The sequence below is a fragment of the Serinus canaria genome, chromosome 1A (assembly GCF_022539315.1).
Source record: "Serinus canaria isolate serCan28SL12 chromosome 1A, serCan2020, whole genome shotgun sequence".
NCBI classification, from domain to species: domain Eukaryota; kingdom Metazoa; phylum Chordata; class Aves; order Passeriformes; family Fringillidae; genus Serinus; species Serinus canaria.
The window spans coordinates 38667138-38682249 of NC_066314.1; the positions used below are offsets into that span (position 1 = coordinate 38667138).

Sequence of the window (15112 nt, forward strand, 5' to 3'; positions counted from 1 at the left end):
AGTTCCCTTAAGATTCTTATAGCTACCTATTATTTCTTAACTTTTTGCCGCTTTAATAATTCAGCAAGGTATATGCTACCTTTTCATCTCTTTAAAACAGATAAATATTATATAAAATTCAAGATGCCTTAGAATCAAAAAAAGTCATTATTCTAAACACTGCAGATGTATTAGAATATTTTATGTTTCCTTTATGTACCATTTGTTCTGAAAGTGTTATTATGTATTACTCTAAAAGGACTGAATTTTTTAAAGACAAAATATTCAATAATTAGGCTCAAGTGCTTGTCTGGCAGAGAGCAAGCACAGGTGCACAGACTTAGTATCTACTCTGGGCTCTAAAGCTGCTTGGTGATTTTAACCACTGGTTATTATGTGCCAACTGCAGGCATAGCCCCCTGCAGCAGGGATAGGAATCAAAAGGGCAGACAGAAACACATGTACATACTCCCATTTCTCTGACTTGCTGAAACCCACCTGCCAACAAAGACCTCCAGGAACCAGTGTCCCCAGCTGGAACACACTCCCAAAATTAGGGTTTCAACACCTCCCACCACCCTTTACACTGAGGAAGGCCCCCAACCAGGTCTCAAAGATACCTTTCCAAACAAAAATTCCACTGTAGCAAGTCAGCTGTTAGCTAAGGGATTTGCAAATCCTTTCCTAAGGACTTCCCCAGGCCATGCACTCAGGATTGGTAGACCTGTGGCAGTTGCGTTTTTTTTTTTTTTTTTGCTCATTTGTCTTAGTCAGACCCAGAAATTTTAAAGAATAAGATCTTTGAGAGACTTGGCAGCCTATAAAATACTGTGTCCATCTCAGCCTTGTAGTTTGAGGCACGTGGCAGAGACTGAGACACCAGTGCTTGTTGTGCTTTCGCAGCAGAATTTTAGACACACATGAGACAGCACAGATGACGGTGGACTGAGATCCTAAAGAAAAGCTGGATTTCTTCCAAATAGTTTTACTAGGAAGTAATTGAGTTAAAAACTGTAAAGTAGAGCTTACATGATTTGCTTGGCAGACCTTACCCTACATTCTTTCTTCAATGTAAGACTTACATGCCTGTTTGCTCCTACTCTGTGCAGAAGGATTAATAAGACACATTGCAGGATATTCAGCAACTAGCATTTAAAGCATTTAGCCAGGACATTCAGCTATAAATAGATTTGGGAAATCATGCATCTTAAACTGGATCAAAAATATATGGACAAAAGCTAATGATGTCTGACCCCTAGGAGAAACCAGCATGAGTCTTGATGTTCACTTTGCACTCTTTAGGCCATGGAATAGCCAGCACAAGGTAGTAACAGCCAGGAAAACTCTGCACTGAGGCAATACCAAAGCAGCTTGTGTGATCTCTAGCCCTGTTAAAACTCTGCTAGTGCTCCTGCTGCTAATGCACCCACAAAAAAGATGTTGCTTTCACATCATCTGTTACTGATGGCACTGCACATTTTCTGGGTCTTTGTATCTTAGCTGAAAAGAAAGAAATCCAAATTCAGATGCAGAAATCACTTGTATAATATAGGTGCCATAATTTTTTTTTTTTTTGTGCTGAGTTGAACAAACCTAAGCTTTTCTAATGGTACAATCAATTTCCCCAGTTTTGAGACCTTGACTTTCTCAACACCTGCACTCTCCTGTTTTTCTACTGGCATCCTATGTTTTAGTCTATCCTCAGAATAAGGGTGTTATTCACAAAGAAAGAGTACATTATTGAACTGAGCTATGAAATTGAAGGTGAAAATAGGTGATCATGGTGACAGAGTTGCAACAGCTCACAAAGTTATCAGCTACTTGTTCACATCTAACCTGTTACCATTGTGGCAATATGAATTGGCTCAGGTGTTCCCTTTTTCTAAACCCCAACCTTTCAGTCCCTAGATAGTCACACCTTCTTTCCCCTCCTTTGATTTCCCACTTTGATTTCCCACTACCTTCTGTACCTCCAAAGTTTACTAAGCAACTCGTTCAATTTAGCTTTGTCGAAGTTGCTTCTTTCGTTTCTTCCTCCTATCAGGGCAAAGTCTCTCAAGAAAAGGGAAGCAAAATAAGAGCGGTGTGAATTTCTTTGGCTTCCCTCCCCTTTTTTTTTTTATTGCTTGTAAGAGGATTTATCAACTTTCTTCTCCTGTTAACACATCATATTCTCTCCCTCTTATTCTCAGAGAGGTTTCTGTATTAACTATATCCACTCCTTGCAGGGGAACTTCTTTCCCCTCTTTCCATCCTTTTCATGGCAGACACACTCCTTTTACTTGTTTTGAAACTTCTTCCCTGCTTAAAGCAAACCACATCCCCACACTGACACAAAACAAGCATTATCTCCCACTTGCCTCCAACTCTCAAGTAATTTTTTATCACCTTTAAAATTAACTGAAGGTGTTACTATGCTAAATGTGGTTTATTATGATATGGTTTCCTCTTCTCCATCTCAGTGCTTTTCTAGTGCAGCTGAAAAGCATGGCTGGTATTTCTGGTGACCTGCATACAGGAATGATGGTGTAAAATGCTGACTGCTGTCTTGTGATCAGAGAAGTGACTTGGTACCTCTGCTGCACAAGCACCCAGGGGGTGAAGGACTACTAGTGGGAGTGAGTGAATGGAAGTAGGTGGATGCTGGCTGGCCCTAATAGACCCCTTCCTTGAACACATGCAAGGAGAAACTGAGTTTGACAGACTAACCATCTGAAGATTCTGGATGCTCCAATGTCTGTCCCTTCTGAGAAAAATAAACATTTTGTGGGATAAAGAAAGGTTAACACAGGAGGGAGGTTCTTTCTACTAGGAACTGCCTCTTCTCCAGAGCAGGCAAACAGACCAATACTGTGAGAGTGAGTAGAAGGTGGCTCAATGAGTCATGGGAGTCTAAATCTCGGGATACATGCTGAGAGCTGGGCTACTTGTCATGACCAGACAGGTACCAGTGTGATGGCCAGGTGGGACAGCACAGGATATGGGATCATGCTGTTCCAGGTTAGTCTGCCAGAGGCTGACTAACCCTCCAGTTGTCACCCAATGGGCAGAACACAGTGAAAACAAAGCCAAAGAAAAGTTCAAATGACTCAGTTAAATTTATGAGTACTTATCCAAGTTCACTGTATAGTCCAAATATTTGGAAGTTCACTCCTTACGAACTAGTTTGGGCATGGAAAAGTAGCAGAAAGACATATCACTAGCTTACATACAGAAAAAAAAGGAAAACCAACTAATTTTAAAAACTGACATGATAGAAGGATGGCAATTTATATCCTTCATATGCAGAATCCCAACCCGGATTTCTTATGAGCAAGAATATAAAAAAAATTGAATGCAGAGCTGCAACATGCAACTTCTCAATCTATGGGGGCTGGGGTGGAGGTGGGGAGTAATCACAGACAAATCCAGAACATATTTTTTCTGGTTTATCTCCACGTGTAAGTAGTTGGTCTTATATTTTACCCACAGCGAAGCTGATAATTCACACTACTTTACTTTAAAATACATATAAAGCATTTTTGGCTTAACTCACCTCTTCCATATGATTGTAACCCCATTAATCTCAGAGAAGCCACCTTCACTGATAAAGTACTAAAGGAAGGAGAATCAGTTTTGACTTTATTTTTTTTTTGGTGCAGAAGCAGTAGGTGATTTGATGGCTCCTCTTTTACTTGGTACACATAGACACTGCAGTGATCACATAGCTCAGGCAGACAGGCTTTGGGGATTCTGCAGCCAGATAATTTCAGTCCTACAGACAGCAGGTATGTTGGCATAAAGTCCAACCAAGGCAAAATCAATTAAGCATTATTCAGCCCCTCAGGAAGGACCTGCAGTTGTCAGTGAATAGCTAACTACATGTAAGAGCACACCAACTAGCTAACTTAAAACTACTTAAGTAAACTGCAGTAATTGCAGCATCCTTGGTTCAGAGCCTCATTTAAGTGATCCATGAAAAGTAATGGCCTTTAAACTTCAGAGCTCTCAAAGCACCAGTTTAATAAGCTCTGCAGATTGCAAAGAAATTGTACACAAGACACATAGGCCACAGGCTTGTTTAGCCTATTGGCCAAATTATGACCTTCTTCTTCATGTCATATATTCCAAGGCAGCAGAATTTTACCTGAAATACATGTCTTCAGTTTTTTATGCAATCACTGAGAAATGAGCAGAACCAGCATTACAACCTATTTCTCAGAGTTTCCTGCTTGGCAAAAACTTTGATCAAGTACATCAAAGTGAAATGGGGTGGAGCATCAGCTCTGTTGACAGCTCTCTAACCACATCCCATGAAATAATGTAAGAAGACAAACGAGGATGTATACTGCAGCTTTATGGTCACAATAACAACAGTATCTCATGGAAGTCCCTGAGTGTTCTGCATGGTTGAAATGGGATTTCTTCTTACAATTTTTGTCATTAATAATATGTTCAAGGAAAAATGCAGTTGCAAGAAAAGACATGCTTGAGACTGCCAAATACTTACTGGTGGCTAATTGCTGGAGAACTTATTCAGGAAAAATCCTCTTAAAATAGAAAACAGTATTTTTAAGCTACTGAGGGCATTAGAATATATGATTATTTGCTGAATCAGAAACAATTGGAAGAAAAAAAGTTAAAATGCCAAGGGATTGCTCTTCTGTGCACCTGAGTTTTTATTAAAATCCAATGAAATTTATTTGGCATTTCATGTAGCTCTTTTTGCTGATTCTTCTCGCCTTCCTCCCCCCGCCACCTCCCCCAATTTTCAGTCTTTGTTTCAGATTGACACCCATTCATACAAACCTAAAGTGACAGCACAAACCCTTGACTACTGAAAGCCTTCCTTTCTTTGTTTCTTCTGGTGAACTAAATTACTTAAAAATCAGACTTTATTAATGAGCTGCTCAGCATTTAAGGCTTCACTAAATATGGAAAATATAGGACCTGCAAAAAGTCCATCAAATTTAAAAACAGCTGAGCACATAAATAGAAGCATTCCTTGGCAGTAGAGAAAGGAAAGCTTAGATAAACCAGAATTATATATAATACAGTGTCTTAAATGCATTTTTTTTGTCTGATTTTAAGAGACAAAGCATAAACCACATTATATGTCTTTATGAAGCTGATAATACTTGAGCTATATTAACTACATGCACACCTGAAAGCATTAGAGGCCAAATATAAAAAGCATGCTACTGAAAATTTATCTTCTTTTTTCTCTGTAAGACAGCAGCCATATAACAATTATCAGAAAAAAAATCTGAAATCCACTCAGTTTCATATTTTTCTTTGCAGATATATGATACAGAGAATCATTCAAAGCAAACCTTGAAAGCATGTACTGCAAGTTGTCTTCATTTATGTTACACAAATGATCCCACCTGCCACCAGGATTTGATTTTATAGCACTTATTACAATAAAACTAGGTGTTATTTATATACATGGTATATGAAAACATCCAGAAGAACTAAGTACTGGTAGGAAAGGGACTTCCCTCACTGCCTACCCTTAAATTAGAAACTCTTACACAGTAAAATGAGTCCTCCTAGAGTAAGTAATGCTCAATTGTATTGAAAATACATGACTCCCTTGTAAGTATATCTTATAACTACTTTTCCTGTCATCAAAATGTTAAGAATTACAAACATGGCATTGAAACCATTCCCATTCACATACTTATCAAGAAACATTTTCTGCTTTCAAATTGGCTCGATGTTACCTTTGTTTTGTCCTTAAGGTGAGGAACCAGGCTGCAAATCAGTGTTAAACAATGGGGCTTCTGAAGTGAGCCTATTTCTCAGTACCTTAGTCAAAGCTGCAATTCTCTGAGCCAGTTCAGCCTCCACTTCAGGTAAGGTTTCAGCTTTCCTCATCGTCTGCTGCAGCTTCTGCTCAGCCAGCTCGAGACGCTCTTGCAGCTGTCTGTTTTTGTCTTCCAACTGAAAGCCAAAGATTAATAAACAAGTATAAAAAATAAAAATAAATGTTAAGGACTTCCCTTCCCTTTCTAAAGTATCACCTAAACGTTAGCAAAACTCTCTAACAGCAAGACAACCCCTAGTGTGGGAGAAATTACTGGAGAGGTATTAACTTAAGCATGGAACAATGTAGGCTGCCAGTCTTACTACTGATTTGAGGCTCAAGGATCTCACAAAGGTGAATAAAAGGACTTGTAAGATTGCACTAATTAAGATGAAAAAGCTCCTCTGATGGATGTGGTATTAATCTCAGCAAAATAATAGTACTGGCCCCAGTAAAATGAGAATTTTCTAAATAGAAATAGAGTCCATCTTACAGAAAAAAATTTACATACGAGCTAAAATGGGAAAGAAGTACAATTCTGAAAGGATAGAATTCCCTGAATAAATTGCCAAAAATTTTTCTGAATGAATGGCAATCATATATTACAAAAAGTTAAAACTGACATTTCATTCATTATAATTAAATCTCATTAAAATTGAGTGAGCTGTGGTAACTATTAGAGAGACATAGGAGGACTTGTTATAACTGCAGCATCTTCTGGACTACAGAGACGGAGCACACAATTAAAATTTTTTGATGGTTGCTGCTTTCTTGTTCAATCCAGGTAATACAAGACAAAGTGAAAAAGGAATGTGATTGCAGATTCTTTTTTAATTTTTCAAAAAGCATAAAGAGCTAGGCTTTTCTCATCTCAATGCTGCAAATCAACTTTAAGTCTGACCATATATAATCTAAGCCTAGTTGCTTTGATTCCTGCTTTGAGTAGGCAGAACTCTGCAGCACAGCATGACTTACATCGGCAACAATAAAAACTCAGATACAAGTACCTTACTTTTTCCATCCTTGGCTGGTTTTTTCCCTGTCAATTGAAGATACCTCTTAAAGTAGTCTAAGAAATCTGGTAAAAGCTGGAGAGTTTGAGTTCTGATGGTTTAATTTCCCTGAAGAAGTATCAAATACATATATACACATGCAGATACAGGGAGATGTGTGCTTGTGTGTGCAAATATATCTGCATGCAATTATAGAAGCAGAGATTATCACATCACACAGGCTAATTCCCTATATAGCACTTTAAATTGTTTAAAGACATGCTAGGAAAAAAAAAAAAGTCTGATACTGAGGCTGGGTTTGAATGATACAGTATGATTTATATTCACTTCATGTTTGCTTTCAGTTTATATCATATTCTTTAAATTACAAACCAGTGTTGGGTGTTCAGTTTACATTCCAGATTTGGAATCACCATGGAAACAAAGTACTGTGAGAGAAAGCTGCACAGTCACGTTATAAGCTTTCTTAAAATATTCACACTTAATTAAGCTTTTTAAAATTGTGTTTGCACTCTACTCATCTGTAAAATCATTAGAATATATTGTATGCAAATTTTGATCTTTTCTGCAGAAAGGAATTTTTTCAGCTCCAGCTATTTTTTAGAAAACAGAATTCCAAAATTGTCACATAAGAAGCAAAGATATTCCACTACTTAGGGAATAAAACTATGTGCATTTATGCAAGACGATCAGAAAACACAGTTATTTTCCAACACTGAATGTACACATTGAAATTATTGGTCATAGCTGTAATAGCTGATACAAAATTTAGATGCTGAACAATTCAGGATTTTTTAGATTAACTGATCTGTTGATTAAAACTGAACAGATTAACCTAACAATTTGTAGCAAATTGTCATCAGTTTTGATTGTGCATGAAGACAATAACTGGCTGATGCAGTTGCAGCACCTGGCGCAGGAGGGCTTCCTTGTTGGCCAGCTCGTTTTCCAGCTTGTCGTTCATGTCGTGTATGGAGGTGGATTCTCTCTGAGCACTGAGGTAGCGCTTCTCCAGCGTGGTTATTCTTTCTTCCATATCTTCCTTTTGTGCCATTGCCTAATGTGGCAGAAAAACTCCCATCAGGAACCATGCAATTAAAATGCTACATAATTTCGTACCAGTTTAATTTTCATGCTTCTAGTAGACAGGATTGTAAGGTACTCTCAGTAGTATATCTTCAGTTTTAAAGAGAATTCTTTGGGATTTCTTGTAGCTATGAAACATAATCACAGGATCAGCTTAGGTTGGAAAAGACCTTTGAGATCATCAGGTCCAACTTATGACACAACTCCACCTTGTCAAGTAAACCATGGCACTGATACTCTACCCAGTCTTTTCTTGAAGGCCAGTGTAACAGGAAGGTAACTAAAGCATACTAAAATAGATTCTAGAAGCCAACCATCCACACATAGTGAGAATATCTGCCTAAGAGTTGCTTTACTAAGAAACACCACAAATTTAAGAGGAGGAAAGAAAATTAAATTTTACTTTCATTTATTGAGAGAAAATAATAAATTTCTAGTACTATTTCTTAAATTTTCTCTCTCCCCTGTTTAGGGGCTTTCATTAGTGCTCAACTTTTGCTGCTGATATACATTGGCCTCTCTCAGTTTGCAGCGGATATCAGAGGAACAGCAATCAAGAAATATGAGCTGATGGTGGTGAATTCCTTACCTCTCTAATGTCTCTCTGATATTTACTGTTCATTTCCTCTGTTTTAATGAGCTCCTTTCTCGTAGTCTCTGCTTCCTGCTCTACCTCTCCTACCCGAGAAGACAGTGCAGCCAAACGCTCCTTCATCTGTGCCATTTCATAGTTTTGCTTTTCCAGCAGCTCCTGAAGTTCAACAACTTGACTGGCTTCATCATTTGAGTCTATTGAGCCATTGGATAGGCGCTGTTAATGGAGAAGCAACATTGATTAATTATCTTTTAATGTGGATTCTAGATAAAGAATTTCTAAAGCAAAGATTATTTTAAAAATTACCAGAGTAACTAGGAAGGAAAAAACCGTTTTCACAGTAGATAAGACAGGTATAGTTATGAAAAAATAGCAGAAGATTAATTAATATCATTGGTTTCCAGAATGCAGCATCACAGAGAGATGTAAACACTTGAGGAATACTACACATAAAAAGGTTTAGTTTGGTATTATGTCTATTTGAGTACAGATTACAACAATACTTCTAAAAATCACAAAATTGCTTTAATTGGTCTTAACTAAACTTACACAGCATTTTAACCTAAATAAAGTTTATATCATTTGTAAAATACACCATACTGCAGACAGGAAACAACATTAATAAATCACAAACTCGGTGTACCAGAAAGTGCTTTCAGTCTGGACAACATACTGGTGAGATTTACATTAGAAACAAGTCCTGCTGAAATAATTTATGTGCTGCTAAAAGCCTTGGTGTGAATGTAGTTACAAAGGAAAAAAAACCCCAAAATTCCGTAACACATGCTGCATTTGGGATATGATCTCAGCAATATGATTAATATTGCAAATGAATGATTTTAGGATAGAAGTGCATTCACCAGCAGGACTTGCTGGTATTGCCTCATTACAACAGATATTCAAATTAACCCTTTCCAGCATAGGCTAAGCCTATGGTTTCATATACATTTAATATTCTCATGTGAAAAAAAACAGGCATTAAGAACAAAAAAAATCAGAAATATTTGAATTGACCTGCAACATGAAAAAATAAAACCGAAGTGCCTAACCTGTCATTAGCTTTCTTGATTATGCACAATTTTATCAGCAAAATTTATATTATGAAGCACAGGAGCAAAGTATTTTGCTGTAACTATAATTTTAAACATCATGCAGAAATATTGGTCCCAAAAAGGTGCTTATTGTTCTTCAGGTGATAATGTGTATAGGAATGTAAATATGAAAAATTCCTAGCAGGGTGTGAGGGGAAACCAGCTTTCATTAGCACTTTGTATTATTATTGTCTAAATATATTTGTACAGAAATCCTCTAGCACATTCTTACATTATTTAATAGCTTTAACAGAATTCTTTTCTCAATCAGCCATAAAATGAACCCAGATCAAGATCCCCTGCCCCACTGTTCATCACTGAATAAAATGACTTTAAAAATTCACTATATCAAGTAACTCAGTTCCGAAGTTGCATTCTTTGTACTACCTAATTATATTTTAGATATTTAAGAACAAATTTTTTCTACTAATTTACTTCGTATCCAAGATTTCTGGAAAAGCAAGTGACATTGCAGTTACAATTTGTCTCTCACCACTAAACCAATGCTGTGATTGATAATTATGTATGCAGGTATTTTGATCTATGCACATTAACTTCCCTCTTAGTTCTTTGATAAAGTCTTTTCACAAAGTGCTTTAATTCTAATTATCATTCAGCTTTGATTTAATTTTTTTTCTGTATTCATATATAGACATGGTTGGTATTTAAAATTTCCAACTTACTTAAAACATCAACATTTTAGTTTACCTTAGTAAGATCACGATTTTAAAAAAGCTTTTTTTAAAGACATAAATAAAATTTTTAAAACAGTTTAAAATCTGGTATATTTTGAAGCATACTTTAAAAGTTTACCAAGGGATTTTAACTGACATTTTGTCACTTTTATGCCTTGTTATTATTTTATGTTATGTCCATTATATGGGTATGTCACATACAGCAATAACTTTAAAGGACCACAGGAAGAAAATTATTAATTCAAGAAATAATTGATATAACATTCCTCAGTTTTTAAGGAGGGCTTTTATCAACAGTTATGGTAACAATTTCCCTTCTCTCCCCCACAAAAGTAGCTTGAACAAGAATGTGAAAATATGCTGTGTCAGTAGAAGCAAAAGGCATTCTGTAGATTATTATTCCAATTCACTTTTTGAATTAGTGAAAGAAGCAGGAACCTCCCCTTCTCCAGCGAAATTTCCTATGGTATAAGCTGGAAGGACAAACTGCAACATCTTCTCTATTACCAGTTTTATGAATAGCGTCCACGTTTGATTGTTTTTCTTGTTCTTTCCCTTGCTGAATTTTTTTTATCTGTTTGAATTTTTTTGTTTCCTGGTATTTAAGGAGCTTCCTGTTCTTGATGCTGCCCATTGATTACAACACATTGCAATTAATAAATCAATTATAAATCTCTGCTAATTATTCCCTAAAGCACTACAGGAAAACTTCAGAAAAGCATACTCAAAAAAAATGTTTCAAAATAGCCATTCTTAACTATCATATCCCTATACTACCCTAAATGGCCAAAAATGAAAGAAATAGTGTCAAATTAGTTGGGGTCGTGGAAAAGAAAGTACTGGAAGTTATCTGAAACAATTAGAAAATCTTTAAAGAAGGAATGATAAAGAAAACTTTCTAACTGGTTAAAATATTCTAGGAGAGAAAAAAACATACACGGTCCCTAGATCTGTCTTAGAAGTTAATCATCCAGATGAAGTCTTCAACAAATTTTGGGATGCTGTCTATCAAAAGTGGTAGTGAAAAAGCTACATATGGACACACTCCTTGAGGTCAGTTAGTTCTCAGGAAAGAATCTAAGACCAATGGCTATATTTCCTCAAAGAAAGGAATGTGGCAAATAGTTCACATGCTTCAATCCTTTCAGGGTTTTTTGCTAGCTGGTTGACCCAATATAAATAGTTCATCTATTTCTATCACATTTACTTTTTGAGACTTCAATGCTGCAGAAGCGGCATCATCACGAAATTCCCCCCTCATCTTTCTTGCCTTCTACAGACAAGGCAGGTGCACACAGCTGCAGTGTGTGCTCACCTCTTTCACACACTGTAAGGGCCTCTGGCCTCTGCTCCTGCCCCTTTCCACAGGTTTCTCAGCCACATGAGAAATCTGGATGGCATCGCACTGAAAGGCTCAAGTGAAGCTTAATACATCTTTTCTTGGGCTAGGTAAGAGCAAACAAATGTTTATGATCAATGACATCTCTACCCAGCAATGCAGCACTTGCATCCCTCCTCTCATGGGAAGAATGAGGGAAAGAGCAACAGCAAAAGGATGCCTGATGTGGGTTTTTGTAAGCTGGGATATTTCTGCTTTTTTTTTCTGTTATATTACCATATCTACCACACTAGATAAATAACTGATGTAACATAGATAACATGATTATTACTATGCATTTTAAATATACTCTTCCTTCATAAAGAAAGCCTTTCCACTCACACAAATACAGTTAAACAAGATAGGAGGAGAAACAGAAAGGATGGAATAATCATTAAGTAAATCAGATGACAGTGATGGTACTAACTCTAGCAGGTGACACACAGCACAAAAAGGAATGAAGGGATAATAAGGATTAAACAAGGACTATCTGGGGGGAGAAGAAAAATTTTAATTTCTTAAGGTCTGTGGAAATTGAGGTGGAAAGTAAATGTTCCCTACCACTGAAAAGAATGAAAAGGAAAATTACATTGCTGGAACATGGTTTTCTTTCTTTCAAGGTCCAAAAAGCACAGCAGTAAAACAATCTGCTGCTCACATAGGAGTGTCGGCAGGGAAAAGGACAACAAATTGGAGCATTACAAATGACCATAAGTCCCCCCTACATTGCTGCTTCTTTTTACATGAGATAATAGAAGAAAAAGCAGCTGCAGACTGGGTTACTAGAAAAAAAACTAAACAATAACAATGGTAAAAGGAAAATCATGACAAATTGTGAATTAAGGCTAATCTGGAATACTGTAGTCTCTGTTAATCTAATTCATACTGCCCTATCAATTAAACTTGAGTAAAATAACACTGGAGGCAAACTAATCGGAGTTACACCTAAGGTAAAATAATAAAAAACCTGTAGGGACACGAGTCTACAGAAGTTTGCAAAATAAATGGTAAAACTGTCCCAGATTACTTAGCAAAGTTCTTTTTCATTTTATTTTGTAGGAAGAATTTATGTTCAATTACATATGTGGTAAAATGTACATGGAAACCTATTTCTTTAAAGGAAATCCCAAGAACAGTAAGAAAAAGCATCTCCAGGTGATATTTCCTCTCCAGCTGTAAAACATCTGACACAAAATATTTGGTCTAAATACTCTCCACCATTAATTAATTACGTACTTTGTGCTAGACTTTAACCTCAGAGAGTGGTGAGAAAGAAATCAATAACATCTCATGAGTACATCTCTGAACAACCTGCAGCAGAGACAGGACTCATTAATGAAACAGAACTCCTCATTTGTGCCTCTTAGTTTTGGTAGTACAAGCACAGGTGATCCACAGGATGCCCAGATGCACAAGCATTTCCATGTCAGAGAACTAAATTAAACTCTGTCTCACCATAAGGTACCTTTGAATAATTGAAAGTAATCTAAAAATTCAGAATTCTGGTCTTTTAGAACTCCTAGAAGAAAAAAGTATTTTTATGGTGTAAGCATTGGGTTGTGTTGGGGTTTTGTGTGTATGTGTATTCTCCTTTTTTATTATGTGGTTTTCTTTATTTAAACCCTAAAATTGTGTGCCTTACTAGGACACTCTCTAAATGGAGAACAACACTGAATGGAGACTTCTTTTTTAGAGGAGTATTGGCATGTTCATTGCACCATAAATCCCCATTGCACCATGGGCCTCACATGGAAATTTGGAAAATTTTGTCCCAAATCTCAGGAGAAAAATATTTTTTATTTTTAGCTTTGTAATGATGGAGATGCTCCTTTCAGCTTAGAAAATCTGGTCATGAAGGCCACATCATCAGGGAAGAGACAGAAATACAGTTTACTTCAGAAATCAAATAAACTTGTCTTAATTCTATAGTACAGGAATATCAAACACTAAGTAAAATAACCACCAAGGTAAATTATACAGCTCATTTACTTTTATGAAAGCAAGAGCAGAAATCAATGCTGCAAACACTAATACTTACTGATGCTGTTTGAGATGTAAGAATAAATAAATTACCAGATGATGTTTTTTACTGTACTGTAGAGTTCTTCTACCACATTCCATTCAAATGCTTCAGGCAAAATACTCAAAAGAAAGTGATACTAACAAAGAGACCTTGCTATGCAATAGACCAAACCCAAAGGACAACTAAACAAGCAAAAGAAGCATGACCATCATCCATGTAACCAATACCCAAACCAGGGTGTGTAAAGCTATGCCCAAACCAGTAGCATTAAACCTACGTGTCACAGTCATTTCTAAGTGGTTGATTGCCCCTATGTTTGAAATTTATTCTACTTCTCTAGCTTGTTTCACACATTTTGGTCTGTGTAAGGCAGTAGTCTGATCATTAGAGGTCTCCTCTTCAATTACTCTGAATTGTCTTCAACCTCTAATTAGCTATCAATTACAATATGCTCTCCACTGAAATTTTTCTTCCCTACCCCACTACTGATGTAAAAATAGCTACCTTCTCTAGGTATTTTCTCTCTATACAGCCTCACTTTAGTGATCTTTTTACTTAGCCATCAAAAGACTCCTAGTTTTGTTACTAATTTAAAGAGCTGGAAGGTCTGTTTCCTGATCAGCTTTCAGCTCTTCTTCATCTTTCTGATGCCTGTTATCATCTGTCCCACTTAAGTCCTTTTGCAAAATGAGGGATGGGAGGGTGCTCACTTGATGGGTGGGCTTTTTTTTTTTTTTTTTTTTTGTTGCTGGTCCCTTTCAAAATGTCTGGCTTTTTCTCTTTTACACTATTAGAAGACTTTCTCAGCTCTCAAAGACAGATATCAGTTACTGCTCCTTTATTTTAAGGGCTATCGAGGCTAGCTGTTCCCACCAAACAATACACACAAAATCAATTCTTATTTGCATAGACTAGCACCTTTTTCTTAGTAGCCTCTCCATTCCACCATTAGAAATTATCTCCTGGCAACTCCTTGCAGTAAATCAGCCAGCAAAGGTCAGTCAGCCTTGCTGACAGCAATGCTGTCAGCTATCACAGTACTTGAAATGTGAAATTTCCCCTTTAAGGATGTGTTTTAACAGGCTTAACATGTAGCAGCATATAGGGGTTTCTACTAGGTAAAAAGGAAAGGAAACCTGTATGAATGAAAGGCACACTAATTTACATGAGACAAGCAAAGAATTGCTTTCTTGACAAAGATCTGATAAGTCTATTGATTTATCCTTTAAACTGTGCCTAAGTAATGCAGCTCTCCATGCTACAGTGTGGGGCACTAAGCATCCACAGTCATGCAGCCAAACTAAACTATTAAGCAGAACAGTAGTTACAAAATACTTGCCTAGACTCTTTCTGAAAGAACACTGCATACTGTCCTTAGATTCATGAAGGCTTCTAATCCTAGCTGCAGCTTTTATCCATGTTTCCTTTCACCCAATACTCCTCACCTCCCCACCTGTGTCAAGC

General features: G+C 36.8%; 1 protein-coding gene across 3 annotated transcripts in view; it reads right to left on the minus strand.

Annotated features, from left to right (window-relative positions):
- The window catches only part of PPFIA2 (PTPRF interacting protein alpha 2), a 113017-nt gene that overhangs the window by 55658 nt on the left and 42247 nt on the right, over positions 1–15112 (minus strand). For all 3 annotated transcript variants that reach the window (XM_050988013.1, XM_050988015.1, XM_050988014.1), the window contains exons 5-7: positions 8456–8677; positions 7691–7837; positions 5770–5904 (exon numbers count right to left, since the gene is read on the minus strand). In XM_050988013.1, coding sequence (XP_050843970.1) covers positions 5770–5904; positions 7691–7837; positions 8456–8677 — 504 coding nt within the window. The remainder of the gene's footprint in view (positions 1–5769; positions 5905–7690; positions 7838–8455; positions 8678–15112) is intronic.